At 34.3% G+C, this 18,032-nt stretch overlaps 10 protein-coding genes across 10 annotated transcripts; 6 read left to right on the forward strand and 4 right to left on the reverse strand.

Annotated features, from left to right (window-relative positions):
* Positions 1 to 49: 49 nt before the first annotated feature.
* Positions 50 to 1,486, forward strand: AC631_05230 (uncharacterized protein; the record flags this gene model as incomplete). The annotated part of the gene is made up of 1 exon (XM_015614059.1): positions 50 to 1,486. The coding sequence occupies one exon, from the start codon at positions 50 to 52 to the stop codon at positions 1,484 to 1,486; it is 1,437 nt and encodes a 478-aa protein (XP_015465104.1).
* Positions 1,487 to 1,593: 107 nt separating this feature from the next.
* On the reverse strand, positions 1,594 to 3,087 carry AC631_05231 (uncharacterized protein; the record flags this gene model as incomplete). The annotated part of the gene is made up of 1 exon (XM_015614060.1): positions 1,594 to 3,087. The coding sequence occupies one exon, from the start codon at positions 3,085 to 3,087 to the stop codon at positions 1,594 to 1,596; it is 1,494 nt and encodes a 497-aa protein (XP_015465105.1).
* A 230-nt stretch (positions 3,088 to 3,317) lies between these two features.
* On the reverse strand, positions 3,318 to 5,381 carry AC631_05232 (uncharacterized protein; the record flags this gene model as incomplete). Its single annotated transcript, XM_015614061.1, has 1 exon — positions 3,318 to 5,381. One exon carries the CDS (start codon positions 5,379 to 5,381, stop codon positions 3,318 to 3,320), a length of 2,064 nt encoding a protein of 687 aa, XP_015465106.1.
* A 221-nt stretch (positions 5,382 to 5,602) lies between these two features.
* YKU80 (ATP-dependent DNA helicase) lies at positions 5,603 to 7,750 on the forward strand (the record flags this gene model as incomplete). The annotated part of the gene is made up of 1 exon (XM_015614062.1): positions 5,603 to 7,750. One exon carries the CDS (start codon positions 5,603 to 5,605, stop codon positions 7,748 to 7,750), a length of 2,148 nt encoding a protein of 715 aa, XP_015465107.1.
* A 21-nt stretch (positions 7,751 to 7,771) lies between these two features.
* On the reverse strand, positions 7,772 to 8,881 carry MTG1 (putative GTPase; the record flags this gene model as incomplete). Its single annotated transcript, XM_015614063.1, has 1 exon — positions 7,772 to 8,881. One exon carries the CDS (start codon positions 8,879 to 8,881, stop codon positions 7,772 to 7,774), a length of 1,110 nt encoding a protein of 369 aa, XP_015465108.1.
* Positions 8,882 to 9,019: 138 nt separating this feature from the next.
* On the forward strand, positions 9,020 to 9,898 carry KTI12 (Kti12p; the record flags this gene model as incomplete). Its single annotated transcript, XM_015614064.1, has 1 exon — positions 9,020 to 9,898. One exon carries the CDS (start codon positions 9,020 to 9,022, stop codon positions 9,896 to 9,898), a length of 879 nt encoding a protein of 292 aa, XP_015465109.1.
* A 100-nt stretch (positions 9,899 to 9,998) lies between these two features.
* AC631_05236 (rRNA-processing protein) lies at positions 9,999 to 10,745 on the reverse strand (the record flags this gene model as incomplete). Its single annotated transcript, XM_015614065.1, has 1 exon — positions 9,999 to 10,745. One exon carries the CDS (start codon positions 10,743 to 10,745, stop codon positions 9,999 to 10,001), a length of 747 nt encoding a protein of 248 aa, XP_015465110.1.
* A 193-nt stretch (positions 10,746 to 10,938) lies between these two features.
* AC631_05237 (uncharacterized protein) lies at positions 10,939 to 12,897 on the forward strand (the record flags this gene model as incomplete). The annotated part of the gene is made up of 1 exon (XM_015614066.1): positions 10,939 to 12,897. One exon carries the CDS (start codon positions 10,939 to 10,941, stop codon positions 12,895 to 12,897), a length of 1,959 nt encoding a protein of 652 aa, XP_015465111.1.
* A 134-nt stretch (positions 12,898 to 13,031) lies between these two features.
* On the forward strand, positions 13,032 to 14,411 carry AC631_05238 (uncharacterized protein; the record flags this gene model as incomplete). Its single annotated transcript, XM_015614067.1, has 1 exon — positions 13,032 to 14,411. One exon carries the CDS (start codon positions 13,032 to 13,034, stop codon positions 14,409 to 14,411), a length of 1,380 nt encoding a protein of 459 aa, XP_015465112.1.
* A 2,330-nt stretch (positions 14,412 to 16,741) lies between these two features.
* On the forward strand, positions 16,742 to 18,028 carry IFF5 (Iff5p; the record flags this gene model as incomplete). The annotated part of the gene is made up of 1 exon (XM_015614068.1): positions 16,742 to 18,028. A coding segment is annotated over one exon (1,287 nt), but the record flags the coding sequence as incomplete, so codon positions are not given.
* Between the last annotated feature and the right edge of the window lie 4 nt (positions 18,029 to 18,032).

The following is an 18,032-nucleotide window of genomic DNA, read 5'->3' on the forward strand; positions in this document are numbered from 1 at the left end:
AAAAGTCTTACCCGTTATTCACAAATTAGGATACAATACCATTCAATTAATGGCAATTATGGAACATGCTTATTATGCATCATTTGGTTACCAAGTTACCAATTTTTTTGCAATTTCTTCTCGTTTCGGTACACCAGAAGATTTAAAAGAATTAATTGACGAAGCCCATAGATTGGGTATTAGAGTCTTGTTAGATGTTGTTCATTCGCATAGCTCTAAGAATGTTGAAGATGGTTTGAATATGTTTAATGGTACGGATCACTACTTATTCCACGGGGGCACTAAAGGTTCTCATGAATTGTGGGATTCTAGATTATTCAATTACTCGAACTACGAAACCTTAAGATTTTTATTGTCAAACTTGAGGTTTTATATTGATGTCTACAAATTTGATGGTTTCAGATTTGATGGTGTTACTAGTATGCTTTACAAACATCATGGTTTGAGTTTTGGATTTAGTGGCGACTACAATGAATACTTCAATTCTGAATGGGTTGACGATGATGCAATAACATATTTAATGTTGGGTCATAAATTATTGGATGAAATTAGCGTAAGAGAAAATAATTATAAATTTGTTTCCATTGCAGAGGATGTTAGTGGTATGCCAACTTTGTGTTTGCCAATTGATGAAGGTGGTATTGGTTTTGACTATAGATTATCCATGGCAATTCCAGATATGTGGATTAAGATTATTAAACATTTGAACGATGAGCAATGGGATATGGGGAACCTTGTGCACACATTAACCAACAGAAGACACGGTGAAAAGTGTATTAGTTATTGTGAATCTCATGATCAAGCATTAGTAGGTGACAAAACTATTGCTTTTTGGTTAATGGATAAAGAAATGTACACCAACATGTCTACATTGACTCCTTTCACTCCTGTTATTGATAGGGGTATTGCATTGCATAAGATGATCAGATTAATTACTTTTTCCTTAGGAGGTGAAGGCTACTTAAATTTTGAAGGTAATGAGTTTGGCCATCCAGAATGGTTAGATTTTCCAAGAGTAGGAAATGGAGAATCGTATGATTATGCCAGAAGACAATTTAATTTAATTGAAGATGATTTATTACGTTACAAGTTTTTGTTTGCCTTTGATGGTGCAATGCAACATTTAGATACCAAGTATGGTATATTGTTATCTTCACAAGCCTACGTATCCTTAAAAAATGAAAGTGATAAGGTTGTTGTCTTTGAAAGAAACGGCTTATTATTCATTTTTAATTTTCACCCTACCAATTCTTACGCCGATTATAAGGTTGGAGTAGAAACTCCCGGTGTCTATCAGATAGTTTTAAATTCTGACAGTTCTTTATTCGGAGGTCACGATAGAATTGAAGAAACAAACAAACAGACGGGTGAAAAGTTGCAGTTTTTTACAACCAATGAAAGATGGAATGATAGATCCAATGCATTATTTTGCTACATTCCATCAAGAACGGCTATCGTTCTTCAAATTAAGGAAAGAATCGTTTAGATTCCCTATAATTCAATTCTCGTAAATTTTTTATTCATTAAGTATATAAAACCTGATTAGTTTAATCATAAAATGACAATTAAAAGCCTGAATATCGCTCGAAACTATTAATTATCGTCGTCCGGTAAATTTTCAAATTTTCCCAGTTGTTGCCATTCTCTTACCGGATTTTTAAACCCTTGAAAAGCCCCATTCTTTTCCATTCTATCAAAAAGCACAAATAACTTTTCAGCTTCCAACTCTTTTTCTTTGTTACTTAGGTTGTTACTATTTGCTGGCTTGTCCTTATTAAATATTGAATCTAATGAAATTTTGGAAAATTCATGTTCAATGTTTTTGTTATTCTTATCCAAATACTTGGGGTTTGGAGATTGAACGCTTTCTGTATCAATTTTCAGCAGCACTTGCAAATTATTAGCTATTATAAACCCCTGAGCATTTCTATAACCTACCAAATCTAAAAACTGACTCATACGTTCATCACATTTAGTCTCTGGATTCCATGATAAATTGTAAATACATTCAAGAATAAGGCTTTTAATGTTCGCAAGATTGGTCAAATTAGCTATGTTCACATTACTTGTCAAAGTATTGCTATTTGATGTCAAAATTAATGACATCAACTTGTTATAGATAGTAATATCATTATTCATAGGCAATAATTTCTCAACAAATATAGATATAAAGTATAGCAAATAACTAGCGTCTTGAGATTCAGGTTCGTTATATTGCAATATGATTCTATTAGAAATGTAATTGATTATAACCAAAAGGTTCATCACATCAGTCAAATCGAATTTAGTATATGCTTTATCAGAATATCTTTCTAATTGGAATTCTATAAGCGTCATAAGATTATGAAGAAATGAGTTATTAGTATCATTATTCTTAATACAAAATTTATTAACATTTTGCTCATGCGTCAATAGCCCTAAAATTGAGTTCAAAAGATATTTCATTAACAACAATTCATTATCCAGTAACAAACGTATATCCTTTACATCCTCTATTATGTTATTTGTCACAACAATGCAACTATATAAAATACCCTCATTAATTAACCGATTCTCTTTATTCAATTGCTCTCCATATGCGTGTTTATGCTGAAACGTATATAAACCTTTCAAAACCTCAGCAAATGCCTTTTGGTAGTTATCGTCCTTCTTATAATTATCAAAGACACTGAAGCAAAATTCGAACCCCAAAATTAATAAAGAATACGTGGCAGCAATAGTTTTCGTATCCATGTGATTCAATTCGTTGCATAGTATTAAAAATATCAAACGATAAACTGGAACCAATCTTCCAAAATCGTATTTATCCGGTGTATCACTTTCTGAAAGGGACTGGTTAATAAATCTGTCCAAGAATTCAATTGATCGTACAGAATAGTTTGGAATGAAGTGTGTATTACGAAGTCCTATGTTAATAAGCAAAATATTCGAAATTGTAGCAAACAAGTCAATAGTATCCGAATCATTAATATGGTTTTCACTTAATAGTGACTCAACAATTTCATCTAGTAAGTCTGTCGAAACTTGCAGACAAAATCTAGGGTCCTTGCCTTTTTGTCTCAACTCTTTAATATTTAGTCCACTCATTTGGTTTGATTTAAGCAGCGACTTATATTAACTAAATCCTTCTTTCTGAAAATCAGAGCAAGATCTCACAACAAGTATTTGGTCAAAGTATAGCGGATACGGCAATTGTTATACCAAATTTCATGTTAAGGTGTAAAAGGGTCCGCAATGTAGTTGTAGCAAAATGACACGTGATAATAAAACTACTACGCTATTAATTCTATATATGTGTATATGTTATTCATTTAAGTCTAGATGCACAAATGACAGATAGACACAAGTCTCTCTACTAGCTCTTCTAATCCTCTGGATGCTTCTGGTTCATCTTGCAAATAATGAGCAACAGATCTTAGAGCATGCGCGTTTACTGTCCAAACTGACAAGTTAGCATCATAGGTTTTGATTATGCCTATTATGTCCTTCGCCAACTTCACGGGATATTGTTTTGGATATTTCATGAATTCAGCTTTTGGTAGAGGATCAGCTAGGTTTGTTTTTTGGATCAAGGCCTCGTACAACATTATTTTTGCAAGCTTGTAGTTCAAGCCAATTATGGCTGTTGCTTCGTCTTTGAAGTATATTATAGGAAAGAGTCTATCAGGCGAGCAGGATTTATATATTGTTGGTTTTATTGTCAAAGGCATTTGCTTCTCAAAAATGTCAAGGTTTTTCTTTAGATCTAACCATTCTAGATATGGTCTGTTAGATTCGAAGTCTTCTCTAGTTAAAACTGTAATCTCATTCTTGAATTTGGTTATGGAGCTGAAGTCAATGATAGATTTATGTATCCACCACGTAGTATTTACCTTAGTACTAGTTAGTTTTACCAATTCGGCTTCATTTTCAGTTTTAGAAGAGCCATAAGAAGAAAAATCGCCATATAATTCAAAGTACTCAGGGTCCAATGGCTTCCAAAAGGTTTCGATAGAATACATGCTTGGTGAATTATACTTCAAAGAAAATATCAAATCACATAATAACATGGGCCAAAAACAGGTTTGATAAAATGGAGAATCCTTAAGCAAGCTTTTGTTACCACCATTCTTCATTAAAATCGATGACAATATACTTGATGCCCCCTTAATGTAAGTGCTATCGATAGACACAAAAAATAATTCGTATATACATAATAAAATCGTACTCAATAAGCATCTGGGCATGATACCTTTATCCTTTTGTTCAATCTCAGGAATACTAAGATAGTGTCTTATAGATGTGATTGTTTGATGATAATATCTAATCGTTATTGACAGGTCAAACTTATCAGGATTAATTCTCTGGAGCATCAACGAACTTAAACAAAATATAGAACACACTATCATATTAGTTTCGTCGTATACAGCTAATTCGGGGATAACTTTCCGAAACACTTCTTGGGGAAAAAATATGTCTATCGATTTTGACAAATGATTGACAAATAAATCAAAGAGTTGTCTTTCTAATTCGTTTTGCATTCTCAAATAGAAAGACGCTCTTTGAGATCCATCGGGTTTCTCTATCTTTAGTGTATCCTGAAAATGCTTAAATAATTCATCAGTTGATAATTCAGCCATCATGTTCATTGAATGTGAAAGCTTGGGTTTCTTCACATTGATTCTCAGAAGAAGAGGATCACTCTTATTAAGTTTATTAATTCTTGGTCTCGCATTTCGCTTCGTTTGGGTTGGCTTGAAGTGGCTCTTTGAAGTGGCTTTATTTGCATTCAATCCTGTAGCCATGTCAATGGTAGCTGAAAAAGTTGGAATTTCAGAATCTCCTGATTTTATTTGTTGATATTGAGGTGGGAACCTTAAATTTGGCGACTTAAAATCAAAAGAATCATAAGATCTTGCTGATTGGATAGGAACTTTCTGAAACAGTTCGGTTGGTTGATCTAGGTTATATGGATACAGTTGAGTGGACTGCGTCATTAGAGTGGGATTTCCAATAAAGGAAGCGTAATCTAGTACGTTGGGATATGAACTGTGGCCTGGATGGTTTTGGTACAGAAATTGCATATTTTGATCAATTGATCCTCCTAATGTAGGTAATACTGGATTACTCTCCTCTGCGTGAAATATATTACCTGAGCTGGCATAGCTCCTATGGTTACCTTGGTATTGCGTTTGACTGTCGTTCAGATCACTTGTAGGAAATACGGTCTCCCCGAAAACACCAGTATTAGGAAGAATTGACGGTACATGCGACTGAATTGGCTCAAATGTTGGTACTTGTATCAGTCGTACATGTGTATTCGGTTCTATTCCTTGCGACTCTGCTTGCTGGCTCAGATATTTTGGATATTGTTGATGTTTATGTTTGTATGGTAGACTCATTTTTTACGAAAATGCCAGATGTCTGTGTTAAGATACAACGTCTCGAGGATGTGATTGATTAATTGGTTGTAATTGTGTTATATTAGCTTCTTTGGTTTGTTTATATGTATTCAATTGATTCTTGTTTACGAAGTTCTTTTTGTTGGCTGATATAGTTTATCAGATTATTTACGCACAAGATCAATTTTTAAATTCTTCCTTATACAAGTATCAAGACTCGAATGGCTAGCAAAGAGATTACAATATTTATTGTCGATTTATCGCCTTCTATGGCAAATAAATCAAATGGACGTAATATTAGTGATTTAGAGTACGGATTAAAATACTTTTATGATATAGTAACCAACAAAATTCTAAGAGGGAGGAAAACTGATTACATTTCGGTTATTACATGCCACTCCAATAAAACTGATAATCCTTTCGCCAGTGAAGATTCATTCAGAAACATTGAAATAGTTTCGAATAAAATTGCACCAACGTATGATGATCTTCGGAGATATAATAAACTACTTCGCCCGAACATGACAGAAATGACTGAGGACGAGGGTGACTGTTTCGAAAGTATGTTGGTTGGAATTGGCCTTTTGAAGGATACTCATAAGCTTAAATTCATACGGAATGTTGTGGTTATAACTAATGCAGAGACTAATATTAAATCATTTGAGACAAAAATTGCGGATGCAACCCGAAATGCTATAAATGAAATGAATGTGAATGTTGTACTCAATGGGATTGATTTTGATATTGATGGGTTACATTACCCCCACAAGTCTCGAGAAAAGGCTAAAAATGAGTCAGGCTGGGTCTCGGTTTTTGACACATATAAAACAAGCAAAGTCTACACTACAGCACGAATAGTAGAGTCAATAATACATAACCCTCCGCTCAAGAAAGTTAAACCGATGAGAGCGTTTAAAGGACAATTGAGGTTTGGGAGCGATCATTGTAACAAAAATGAAAATTCAGATTACGTTCCAGATCTCGATCAAACTTGCATTTCCTTAAACGTAGAACTTTACCCTGCTCTTAAAGCTGAAAAGTTGCCTAGCGGACATCAATATAAGATAGATCCTGAAAATAATTCTGTTGATAAAACCAAATATTCTAAGGATTATTTCATCAAGCTGGCCTCATCTAAGGACGAAGCAAATGATAATGACGATGAAGTTCATAAGCGGCGATATGTTGATGATGAGGAAAACGCAGGCGATTTAGAATCAGTTTCTGTCAATGTTGATGAATGGACCGATGGCTTCAAATATTCAAACTATGATCTCTTAACTCTTGATGAAGATTTGCTCAGCTCGGCAAAGCTTGCTTCTAGTCCAGGCATGGATATTTTAGGATTCATAAAAATAGAAGATTTGCCTTATGCATATTTGACAGGTGAATCTTACTATTTATTGCCAGAATCGTCTTGCTCTTATAAGAATATTGTTGGCTTTAATGGCTTGTGTCAGTCATTAATTGATCTTGAAGGTTTGGCGATAGTAAGATACGTTCAAAAGTCTAATGATGAAATTAATGTTAGTGCCTTAATACCTTCAAAGATTAGGGTAAATGAAAGATTTGTATATGCATTTATGTTAATACGATTGCCATTTAAAGAAGATGAGAAAATAGGAAAATTTCCTTTACTAACTTCCATCAAAACAACAAGTGGAAAATCCTTTACATCGAATAATGACTTATTGGATGATAACCCAATTAAACAAGAGCCTGACGAAGATTCATCGCGTGATACGAATCTTCCAAGTACTACAACTAACGAATTAATGGAATCATTTATTTTATCTAAGGATTTAGATAGAATAGAAAGGAAGAACACTCATTCAGATAAATTCTTCGTGGAAAATAATAAGGTAACTCTATTTAATGATTCTTTAATATCGTTTCCAAAGTTATCTAACTTTGGTATCTCATCAAGATTGTTGGTTTCATCTCCGGCGGTTCACAAATTCAACCTAAATATCAAAAAAATTATCACTAAATCCTTGGAACATAGAAATCTTCACGAATACTTGAACGATCCAAATTTTATTCAAAACAATTTAATTTCTAATAAAAATGATAGTTTTGGCTCTTCAACAAATCTCTTTAATTTGTCTAATATATTGAAAACAAATTCCACGGCGAATGATGACTGGCTAGCTGATATCAACGAAAATTCTATTGATGTTGCAAAAAGGCTTATAAAAGAGCTTGATACTAAGTATGTAAAACAGGAGGATGAAGCGAAAAAGAAACGTAAAATGACAAATAATAATAACTTGAACGATATGTTTATGATGAAAAATGCCCAGGGTAATTACGGTGCTGGTGAAGGTGAATATGAGGTATTGCCAGATATTAATGATCTCTTAAATTAATCTATGTACAATATATGTATTTTACAATTTAAATAATTGGTTTTGTAAGTCGTATTTTCTATCCTTAGCCGTCCTCTTCCTATGCTTCGATGAAGCAGTACCATCTTCACCTAAACTATTTTCAATTTTATTACTTACAGTCATTCCACTAATTCTCTCTCTTTCGTTTTTAAAAATATTTTGCAATTCTTCGCCGTTTATTTCTAAAATTGTTGGTAAATCGAATAATCCCTTATATTTCGTTTGTCTTCCTTGTTTCCAAAGACTTGTCCAATGAGTAGCCATCCCAAGTTCATCATAAGTGTTATCTTTCCCGACTTTATTCCTTCTGAGGGCAATATAGTAAAGTAGTTCGTCAATAGAATTTGTTGGGTGATCAATATATTCTTTATACTTCGATCCTGTAGGATCTTGTAAATTCAACAAATAAAGCAAGTAGTCTGCTTGTATAACCGGATCAATAAATGAAGTATGAACACAACCGATGAGACTTAGTGCTAGCATGGTTTCATTATCCTTGACTGTTGGAAGAAACACACCGGGTGTATCATATACAAGTATGTCTGGCTTAGTACTAAGTCTTATAATTTCACTTGTTGCCCTTGTTACACCAGGTTGTCCACCAGTCTTTGCCACTTTCCTATTCTTTCCTGATATAGCGCCTTTAATCTTTGAACTATATCCAACATTTCTTAATGTATTAACCAACGTTGACTTTCCAACGTTTGGCATACCAATAATCATAAGTCTAAGACCCAATGGAGGAGGAGGGTTCATTGCATAGTACCTTTTGCCTACTAGATCAATGATTTTTTGAGCATCACCTTTACTTCTAGCATCAATAAATAAGCATTCTTCCTTAGTTGCATCATGCCACTTTCTTATCAAGTCACTTTTCAACACTGAGAGATCCTTTTTGGTATAAAGTATAATCTTCTCTTTTTGTGCTAATACTCGATCAAATAATACATTCTTTGTTGATACGGGAGCTCTTGAGTCTCTGACTTCAAGTACTAAGTCAATCTGAGGTGCTAAATGACCAAATTTCGTTAAAGCCTTTTGATGATGCCCCTTAAAGTTTGATAGCGGTAGAGAATAGTTAGGAAATATCCTTCTCGGTATAAATGACATCTTTATGTATTATGATAAAAAAAAAATGTGTTTGGTATATGCTAGTAGATTATCTTCCTCATCAAATTCGTAAACTGAATTTTTATTTTCAAATCGATGTGAAAAATTTCTGATAGAAGAATAGATAATACAACAAATATGCCCTTGATAACATTCACAGGGTTGCCATCATCGGGTAAAACGAAATGGGCTAAGAAGTTGCAAGCATTATTGGAAGAAAAAATCGAATCTTCCAAGGCATCGAAAGAACCAGGACATAACTATTCTATAATTTATCACTCAGATGAAACGTTAGGAATTTCTCATGATTCATACAAAGATTCGAATATGGAGAAGCATGCTAGAGGTAGTCAAATGTCTGCTGTGAAAAGAGACTTATCACGAACTAATTTTGTTATTTTAGATTCCATGGCATATATTAAAGGTTTCAGGTACCAATTATACTGTGAGGCGAAAGGAGTGGCAACACCACATTGTGTTATCCATGTGATGAGTTCTTTAGATACAAGCATTCAATGGAATAATGAAAATAATGACGAAAAGAAGTGGGATAATGAGCTTATCAAACAATTGAGTATGAGATATGAGGAACCTAATAATGATACTAGGTGGGATTCACCCTTATTTACTATTATGTCTGATTACGACAAGGAAACATTACCGATAGATGAAATTTGGGACTGCCTTGTCTTAAAGCGTCCTCCTCCCCCTAACGCAGCAACATTGGTGAAACCAACTTCAGGAAATGATTTTTTGCAAGAGCTCGACAAACAAACACTGGCAGTCATTGGTAAAATTGTCCAGCATCAACAGTTAATGAGCATCGGAGGAGAAGCACTTATAGATAAGGAGAAAAAATTATTTATCGAAATGCCCGCTACAAGTGTTAGTATCGCTCAGTTACAGAGGATAAGAAGATCATACATCAGTTTGAATAGAATGAGAAGTGTAGATATTGATAGGATAACTCCATTGTTTGTTGAGTACGTCAATAGAAGTCTCAGTAATGATGATTGAGCACTACATCAAAAAGATTAAACTCTATAATTATTATATTATATATATATATAGCCAAAAATAATATACAAGGTGGTTCGAGATTAAGCCTTACAGAATGCTAACGTTTTCTTTGATTTTTCCATTTAAATTGAACTTTACCATTGGAGTCAACCATCTTTTTCTCACTTCCTTTCTTCATTAACTCTTTTGTTAATTCCATACGTGATTCAACTTCTTTCAATTGTTGTTCTCTTTCCAATCTTCTTTTCAATAATTTATATTGTTTCAACTTCTTCAAGTCCTGCTTATCCTTTTGGTTTTGATCCTCTATTGGGTCCTGTTTAATCAATTTTTCGTTCTTTTCCAACTGATCTATTTTCAATCTATTCTCACGTCTTTTCAACATACTTTTGTCAGTGTCAAAAAATTCCTCCGGTTTAAATTGTTTTTGCTTATCAAACGAGTCCACAAATACCGTATGCTTTCCCTGTGATTTGAAGTCTAAATCCAGCTTCTGTTTGTTGATCTTCGCCAATTCATTAAGTCTCATTGTTCTAATATAGTTAACATCCTGAGTTTTCAATAATTTGACTTGCTGAACCGACATGGCTTCATTCCCACGATCTGCAACCAATATCCCACGATCATCTGTCTTTTTACTTGTCATAGCATGATAGTATTCATCAGGATTGTAACTAGACGCCTTGTGTTTCAATGCTTTTAAAGCAGCTTGCTTCTTATGATAATCAGCTGCTCTCAACCTATAATCCTTTTTCTTTTCCAAAAGACCATATTTAGCTCTTTCTTGAGTTTGGGAACGTTCCCTATGTTGTTTTTTCTGTATATTATGAACAAGCTTTGCCATCCTGTAATCTTATTGTCATATATATCCAAATATTCTTCAGGTACTAAAGATTAAATCTGCAACTTATAGATGAGCAGAATCAAAAAAAAAATTATGTCGCAAATTTATTATCTTGCACGACATTCATGTTAGTAAATTTTCAATAGAAGATACTTCCCGAGATAGTGTCTATTATATATTATAGCTTTAAGTAATGGCGAACTTATTGGGTTATGTGGGCCGCCGAGGTGTCCCAAACGTTATTCGTCGATTTAGCGGCGGACGATTTATTGGTGCTACACATTTCAGGTGTTATTCAGCGGGTCAGAATTCGAAATTAAACTTAACTGAATCGACTGGGGAAGATCCAAGCGAAATTCAGAAGGTATCAGAAGGAAGTTTGAATGAGGTAAAACGAGACTTTTCCACCACTGAAAATGAAGCGGAAGAGTCCGTTCCCTGGTATTTGCGTGATGATTCGTCGTCTCCCTTATTGGAAACTAAGAAGGTTGAATTGCCTGTCGTTCCAGATCATGCACCCACGACAGTTCAGACATTTTTGGAGCTACTTTCAGATGAATATGGTTTAGAGGATATTGAATTATTTGACTTGACGCAATTAGGTCCTGAAAATGAGTATCATGCAGACAACCAACCATCTGACTATATGATTATTTGCACTGGAAAATCTGAAAAACACATATATAAGGCATCCAATGAACTCAGAACGTACATAAAGCATAATTTTGAGTTGATTCCTAAGATCGAAGGAATGGCTTCGAATAGCAAGACTCCGGCTGCGCGTCGACGTATGCTTAGAAGGGCTAGAAAAGGGCCTCTTGCAACCGACAATGATTATGGCAGAACACCAAATAGTTGGGTTATGTGTGATACTGCGGTAAATAATATATGCATACATATCTTGACCGAAAGTAGAAGAGACGAATTGAATTTAGAAAGTTTGTGGTGTCGGGAAGAGGATATAGAAAAATACTCGAGGTCGGAGTCCGCCGCAGAAGAATCTGATGATATCTTTATTGGTATTAGAAGGTTCCATACAATGACTCCTTTTGCAAGACATTATCAACAAACTCGTTTATACTCATCATCGTCGTCAAATGAAGCATTGGAAGCCTCTCTCCATAAATTGTCAGTGGGAAATTTAACAACCGAAGACTTAAAACAACAAATCAAGAGTTTTGAAGCTGATTTCCATGATCCAAGTATAAAAGATTATAATACCAGATTCAACTTTTACAGATCTATTCACATCCAAAACCCAGACGTTGTATCTTTCGACGAATTAACTTTTATACTTTTAGATAAGTATAGTTCCTTAAAGATAATATTGAATAATGACATAGATGTATCAAAAGAAAGAATTCAAGATACTGTTGATTTCATGAAGTTGTTGATTGACTCACCTGAAATTAGAAGACAATTTGACTTATCTAATTCAAAAGGAGTCAATGCTTACGCTGACGAATTATATGATACGTTGTCCCAATTTTTGTCCACTTTATTCCGGTTTTCGAAGGAACAAATCGACATATCTCGCCATCCCGAATTCCTTCCATTGCTTTGGAGATTATCATTCGTTCAAAAGAAAGATACGGTAATTGGTTCTCGAATGATCGATGATATTATCTATCAAGAAGGTGATATTCCTAATTTACCTGGTCAACCGTCTATTTTCCAAGCAAAAAACAGGGCAAGAGACATTTTAGATTTAATTAATTACTACAATCAAAAAATAGATGAAAATGCTTTACCTACTAACTCCTTTAAGGAATTACTCCTCTTCACATATGGTAATGCTGGTGACTGGGCTAAATTCTGGAATACTTGGGAAGTATCCTTTAATTTGTTGAACAATAGTAAGATTGACAGCAAATCGTCCATTAAGAATTGGGTGAGATTGATAGTTTATTTGGCTATTCGTAACGACAGATCAGCAATTGTTTACTTTTTGAATAACTATTGGAACTGTTCGACATCCATTGCAGGTTCCTTTATTGACGATTTTGAGTTGAATAACAATGCATTTAGCTCTGATGAGGAAAAACGGAGTTTCAAGAGCTCGGTCAACAAAATGCTCAATTCGATTAATAATGAAAATGAAGGTAATCCAAGTTTTTCAAACGTGAAAGAGTTTGTAGATAGTCTAGAATAAAGGATGTATATGTATATATATTTGATTTACTGTATAGAATAAATACGTGGAGATCGCGTCGCGGAACGTATATCAAGAATTTTTTGCTAGTATCTACTTTATTCTTATCATCAGAACACTAAACCACATAGTATATGCCACATCAGGAAAGTATTGCTCAGTTAAAGCAAGCTATAAAGGATTGGGAACATGAATTTCAACGTTCAAATAATAGAATACCGACCAGACTGGATATAAAAATAGATCCTAAGATTTATGAATTGTATAAGACTTATAAGGCCCTTAAATCTAGAACAAATAGTGCCGATAAAATAAGGAATAAGAAAACATTGGAACCTTCAAATGTTGGTATAGACATCAATATACTAGAATCGCAATCAGATGTTGAGGATGTTGAGGAATTCAACATTGAAAGTGCCGAATCAAGTAGTAGTCAGCTCAAAAACCAAGATACAGAATTGGGGCCGACACCCCAGGCCAATGGTAAGGTATTGTCCATTCTTGATATAAGACTAACCCCACCAGACTCCTCGCCTTTGAAGAATAAAACAGGAAGCAGAAGTACTGGTGCGTATAATAATCAGATAGAACAAGCACCAGAAGATACATTCAAGACACCAACTAAAACAAGAGTGGATAAAATCAGCCTTCTGGAATTGACACCCACTAATAATAGAGGATCTAGAAACAAATCATTGACTCAAAAACTTGAACAGGCTTCATATGTCAAGAATACGCGTACCGAAATGCATACACCTCAAAAGAATATAACGTCTCTTTTACATAATATGGAAACGCCACAATATTTGGCCAAAGTCAATAATAAGTTCAATTTCGATATGGATGATCAACTTGACGACAATGATAATCAGGCGTCTGAAAACTTAGCTACAAGTTCTCCGACGAAAAAGATCACCTCAATCCGATCAAATATTATAGACCCAATTACTCCAACAAAACTGCCAGCACCGTTGAACTTTCAAGTTTCACCATCACCTTTAAAGCCACATAGACTTTTCTCCTTTGGTAATAATAGAAAGCTTTCTGAAATCTTTAACGACTACAAAAATATTAGGGAAGATCCTGATTTGGCAACGAGCATTGAAAATGCAGATGATGATCCTAAATCGCAGGATTCTGATGAGGTTATAGATGAAGGTTCATCTACGAGTGCCCCAAAAAGAAAAAGAATAACGCAAAAGAGAACGACCAGAAGATGGAAGATCAAGCCAAACGCACAAGAAAGTAAAGAAGATATATTAAAGAATGTTAATATTCATGATGAAGTCAAGAGACTTGATAATGAAGCCCTTAAGAATCTTGTGGACTATATGAAAGTCGATGATATGGATGAAGAGGATTTAACAAGTAGTGATGAAGAATACGTCCAACAAGATCCAAATCACAAGGATATGAAAGGTAAAGTCAAGCCTGTGAGGATGAATTATCAAAGACTCAAGATTAATGACCCTAGGATTAAAAAATTTAAAAAGCGAATGCAGAATCGTAGGTAGCTAGGATGGTCAAGTGAATATGAGAGTCAGTCCATTCTGCTGTGTATCGGGTATTTGTTTTAATTAATATATCTCATGAGTTATCACATGTATATAACTGTCAATTTGAACACTTTTTTTTTTTGTACTCTTGATATTTAATAATTAATATTTACTTTTTCAATGGATTCTTGTAAATAATACTGTGAAGAAGTCGTAAAGGTATATTTTAACTTCAAGATTTGAACAATCAGCAAACAATAGTAATTTACAAGCTTCTTTATTATATTCGTAAATAAAGTTGCAATTATTTTATAATAATGCGAAAAATTAACAAATTTGATTGTTAAAAGTTTAATATTATTGTAAAGAAACAGAGTTCTAATTTACGATACCGTAATTACTTTTAATCATTCGCCGTGTGAAACTAAATACTTCGATAACAATTAGAATGTTGCTTAGTTTTAGTTTTACTTTCAACTGAAGACATTTGTAAGAATATTCATGAGCAACCTTTTCTTATTGGAACGCTTTAACTTTGCCTGTTTCGAATTTTTAATACGTCCTCTTTGATATCTACTTAATTCTCCTAATTTGATACGAAGGTCTTTTATGCTATAATTCGAATACAATGTAAAGACATGAGTACATCATATGGCTTCTCGAAATAACTACCCCATATTATGTAGCGGGGAATTTTTTCGGAAGCGTATTAGAGTAGAACTTTGCTTCTTAGCCATCTCGAAGATTTCGAAGTAATTCAAAAATAAGGTTGTCCTCTTATATTTATTTATTGATCGCTTTTGTTTCCTACGGGTATCAAATAAGGAATATTGAGGATTATGGTCAATTATTTTCCAATTACTGTTTAAGAGAGAATACAAAGACAAATTTCTCAAGATAAAACCGTATAATTGTATCAATAGGAGTCGTATTCTAACTCCGGGTTTGCACATAGTATAGTAGAATAAAAAAATATGCGCACCGCTTTACATCGATGGAGGCGTTTAAAGGCCTGAACTAATGTTGGTTTTTGTTTACCATAATTCGTGGTATTATCAAAAACCAAAAAGATTGAAATAAAATGTCTCATACCGTATTTGCATAATTTTCAAGGCGAAAACTATTCAGCTATAGTAGCAAGAAGAGAATTTACTAGGTAATATCTGAGTCCTCAAGTATCTTGGAAATGTTCAGTAAATGATCCTAATTTAGATAACGATATTTTCCGGCGAACAATTGTAGAGTTGAAAATAACGCAGCTTTTTCAGAGAACAATTCTTACGGATGGTCCAGTCGCATATCAAAACTCTAAACCCTAGATAGAGTATTCCGACGCCTCAAAGAATAAAAAAATAAAAACACAAACATAATTCGTCGCAGAGATCTTATCATTATCTGCATGAGTGATATTCGAGTCATTTCCTCATCAGCGAAGGTTTTTACGAGGAATTAGAGATCTGGAATCCACCTTTAGTTCCACCAAGTTTTCTTAACGGACAGTCGCAAACTACGTCCCCCAAATAGTGATTAAGCCAGTGATGTCGAAAAGTCCGGTAGTACAAGGTGGCTCTGCAATTCGTTTCGCTGCTCAAATTACCTAATTATTATATGGTGTCCGTATTAAAATCATAAATACGAGGGTCATATTTGTAACCGGCCCGCGGATCTCAATTGTGAAAATGCATATTTTTACTCCCTAAGCTTTCGGAAAAAAAAAAAAACAACGACATGAACAGAACGTGAATATGACTATGATTTTAGAAGGTCAATATAGTAAGGTTATGTTTTTAGAAATATCCCAACAGAGCAATTAGACTAAAAGTAAGTAGCATCTTTCTTCTCAATGTAAATTAATTTTGTAAGACTAACGGGTATCGTTGAATATCTTCAAATACATTCATGAACATAACCAGTCTTATACACATGGCTCGAATCTTATTTTATTCTCTACTTTATCCGCAGTACTTCAGAACCCATCAATTTCCATCGTATACCAATTAAGCTACATCTAAGATCTTAGCCTATTTCCGGCTGCTAAAAATAATTGCCTGCGAATACGCAAGAAAATAAAAACACTGCATTGTCTTCTTGCGTATATATTTTATTATATAAATGTATCTGCCGATATACCGACCGGTACCAACATATATTCACAGAATTGGGTAGTAGGATAGCGGTATTAAGAGTTATGGTAAACTTTTTATGCGGGATCGCTGAATAATCAAACCTGAATATGCAAAGCATGGGAATAAAAGGTAGCTAGAATTTAGGCAATCGAAAACAATCACTATAAATATAACTAGTATTCCTTAACTTCTTACTCAAGTTTATTCGCCATTGCTCAAGATATGAAATTTTCTTCATTAGTTGGAACTGTAATTGCTTTAGCAAGTTCCGTATCTGGGTTGACCATTTCGGAACCAACAGTTCAGGATGGTATCATCAATTTAGGCCTTCAAATTGGAGATGATTTAACTATTAATTCGGATGCATATCTTACGATTATTAATGCTCTCCTTTCAGCAAATGTTGGAGTTGGTAGTATTAATAACAATGGTGGATTTTATTTCAAGTATGATGGTGGTATTGCTGCAGTTTCAGCCGCGGTAGCTACTGGTAACATTGATAATGAAGGTACCATCGTTTTCAGTTCAGAAACAGACAGTCTTGCAACTGTTTTGGGGTTAACTACAGCTCTTGGTACATTCACAAACGGTGCAGATGGTAAAATATATTTTGATTCACAAGATGGTGTGGCCTCTGTCTATGAATTGGTGGGTGTAAATGGATGGGAGAATGATGGATTAATATACATGAGACAATCCAACAACTTAGTTGGTACTGCACTTATTAATTCTGTTAATATTGGTGGATTATTAAGTGGGTCTATACTTGAAGCAACAAATGACGGCTCAATTTGTTTAGATAGCACTGCCTACACTCAACTCTTATCTGTTCAAGGTGATGGATGTATGACAGTTTTGAATGGTGGGTCTATTAACTCGTTGCTTGATATTGCTACAGGTGTTATTGGCCTTGATAATGACATCTATCTCGCGGATGGAAACTCTAATCTTCAAATCGGTCTTGGAAGTTTGAGTGTAGGTGTTAGTGGTGTTATCGATATAGGAACTGCTCCTACTTATAATCTTTACGGATTTGGTGGCGGAAACTCATTACAGATTTTAGGGCTTGGAGCTATCGATGGACTTAGTAATATTCCATTATTAGGACCTGTATTAGATCTAGTATTAGCTCTAGTAAAGGGACTTGTGGGAAATGTTATTTTAGGACCAGTAATTAGCTATGATAGCAGTACTCAAGTATTGACTGTTGACATCAATGTTTTACCAGCAGTCATAACTGCTGCTAAAACACTTATTCCTCTTCTTCCAAGCAGTATTAGACTTATGAGCACTAAATATAATCTTCATGGTAACTACGATAGTACTATGTTTGAAGTTCAGGGTACAAATATTGTATACAACGGAGATGTACCAAGTCAACTGGTTCCCCAAGCTTGTTCTGTTTGTACCACAGTAACAATCCCAGATATTCCAACAGATGGTGCAACTAGTGATTGTGCTGAATGTACTGAATACACTACTACCTTAACCACTACTGATTCCGATGGTGTTA

The sequence above is a fragment of the Debaryomyces fabryi genome, assembly GCF_001447935.2.
Source record: "Debaryomyces fabryi strain CBS 789 chromosome Unknown contig00183, whole genome shotgun sequence".
Lineage (NCBI taxonomy): Eukaryota > Fungi > Ascomycota > Pichiomycetes > Serinales > Debaryomycetaceae > Debaryomyces > Debaryomyces fabryi.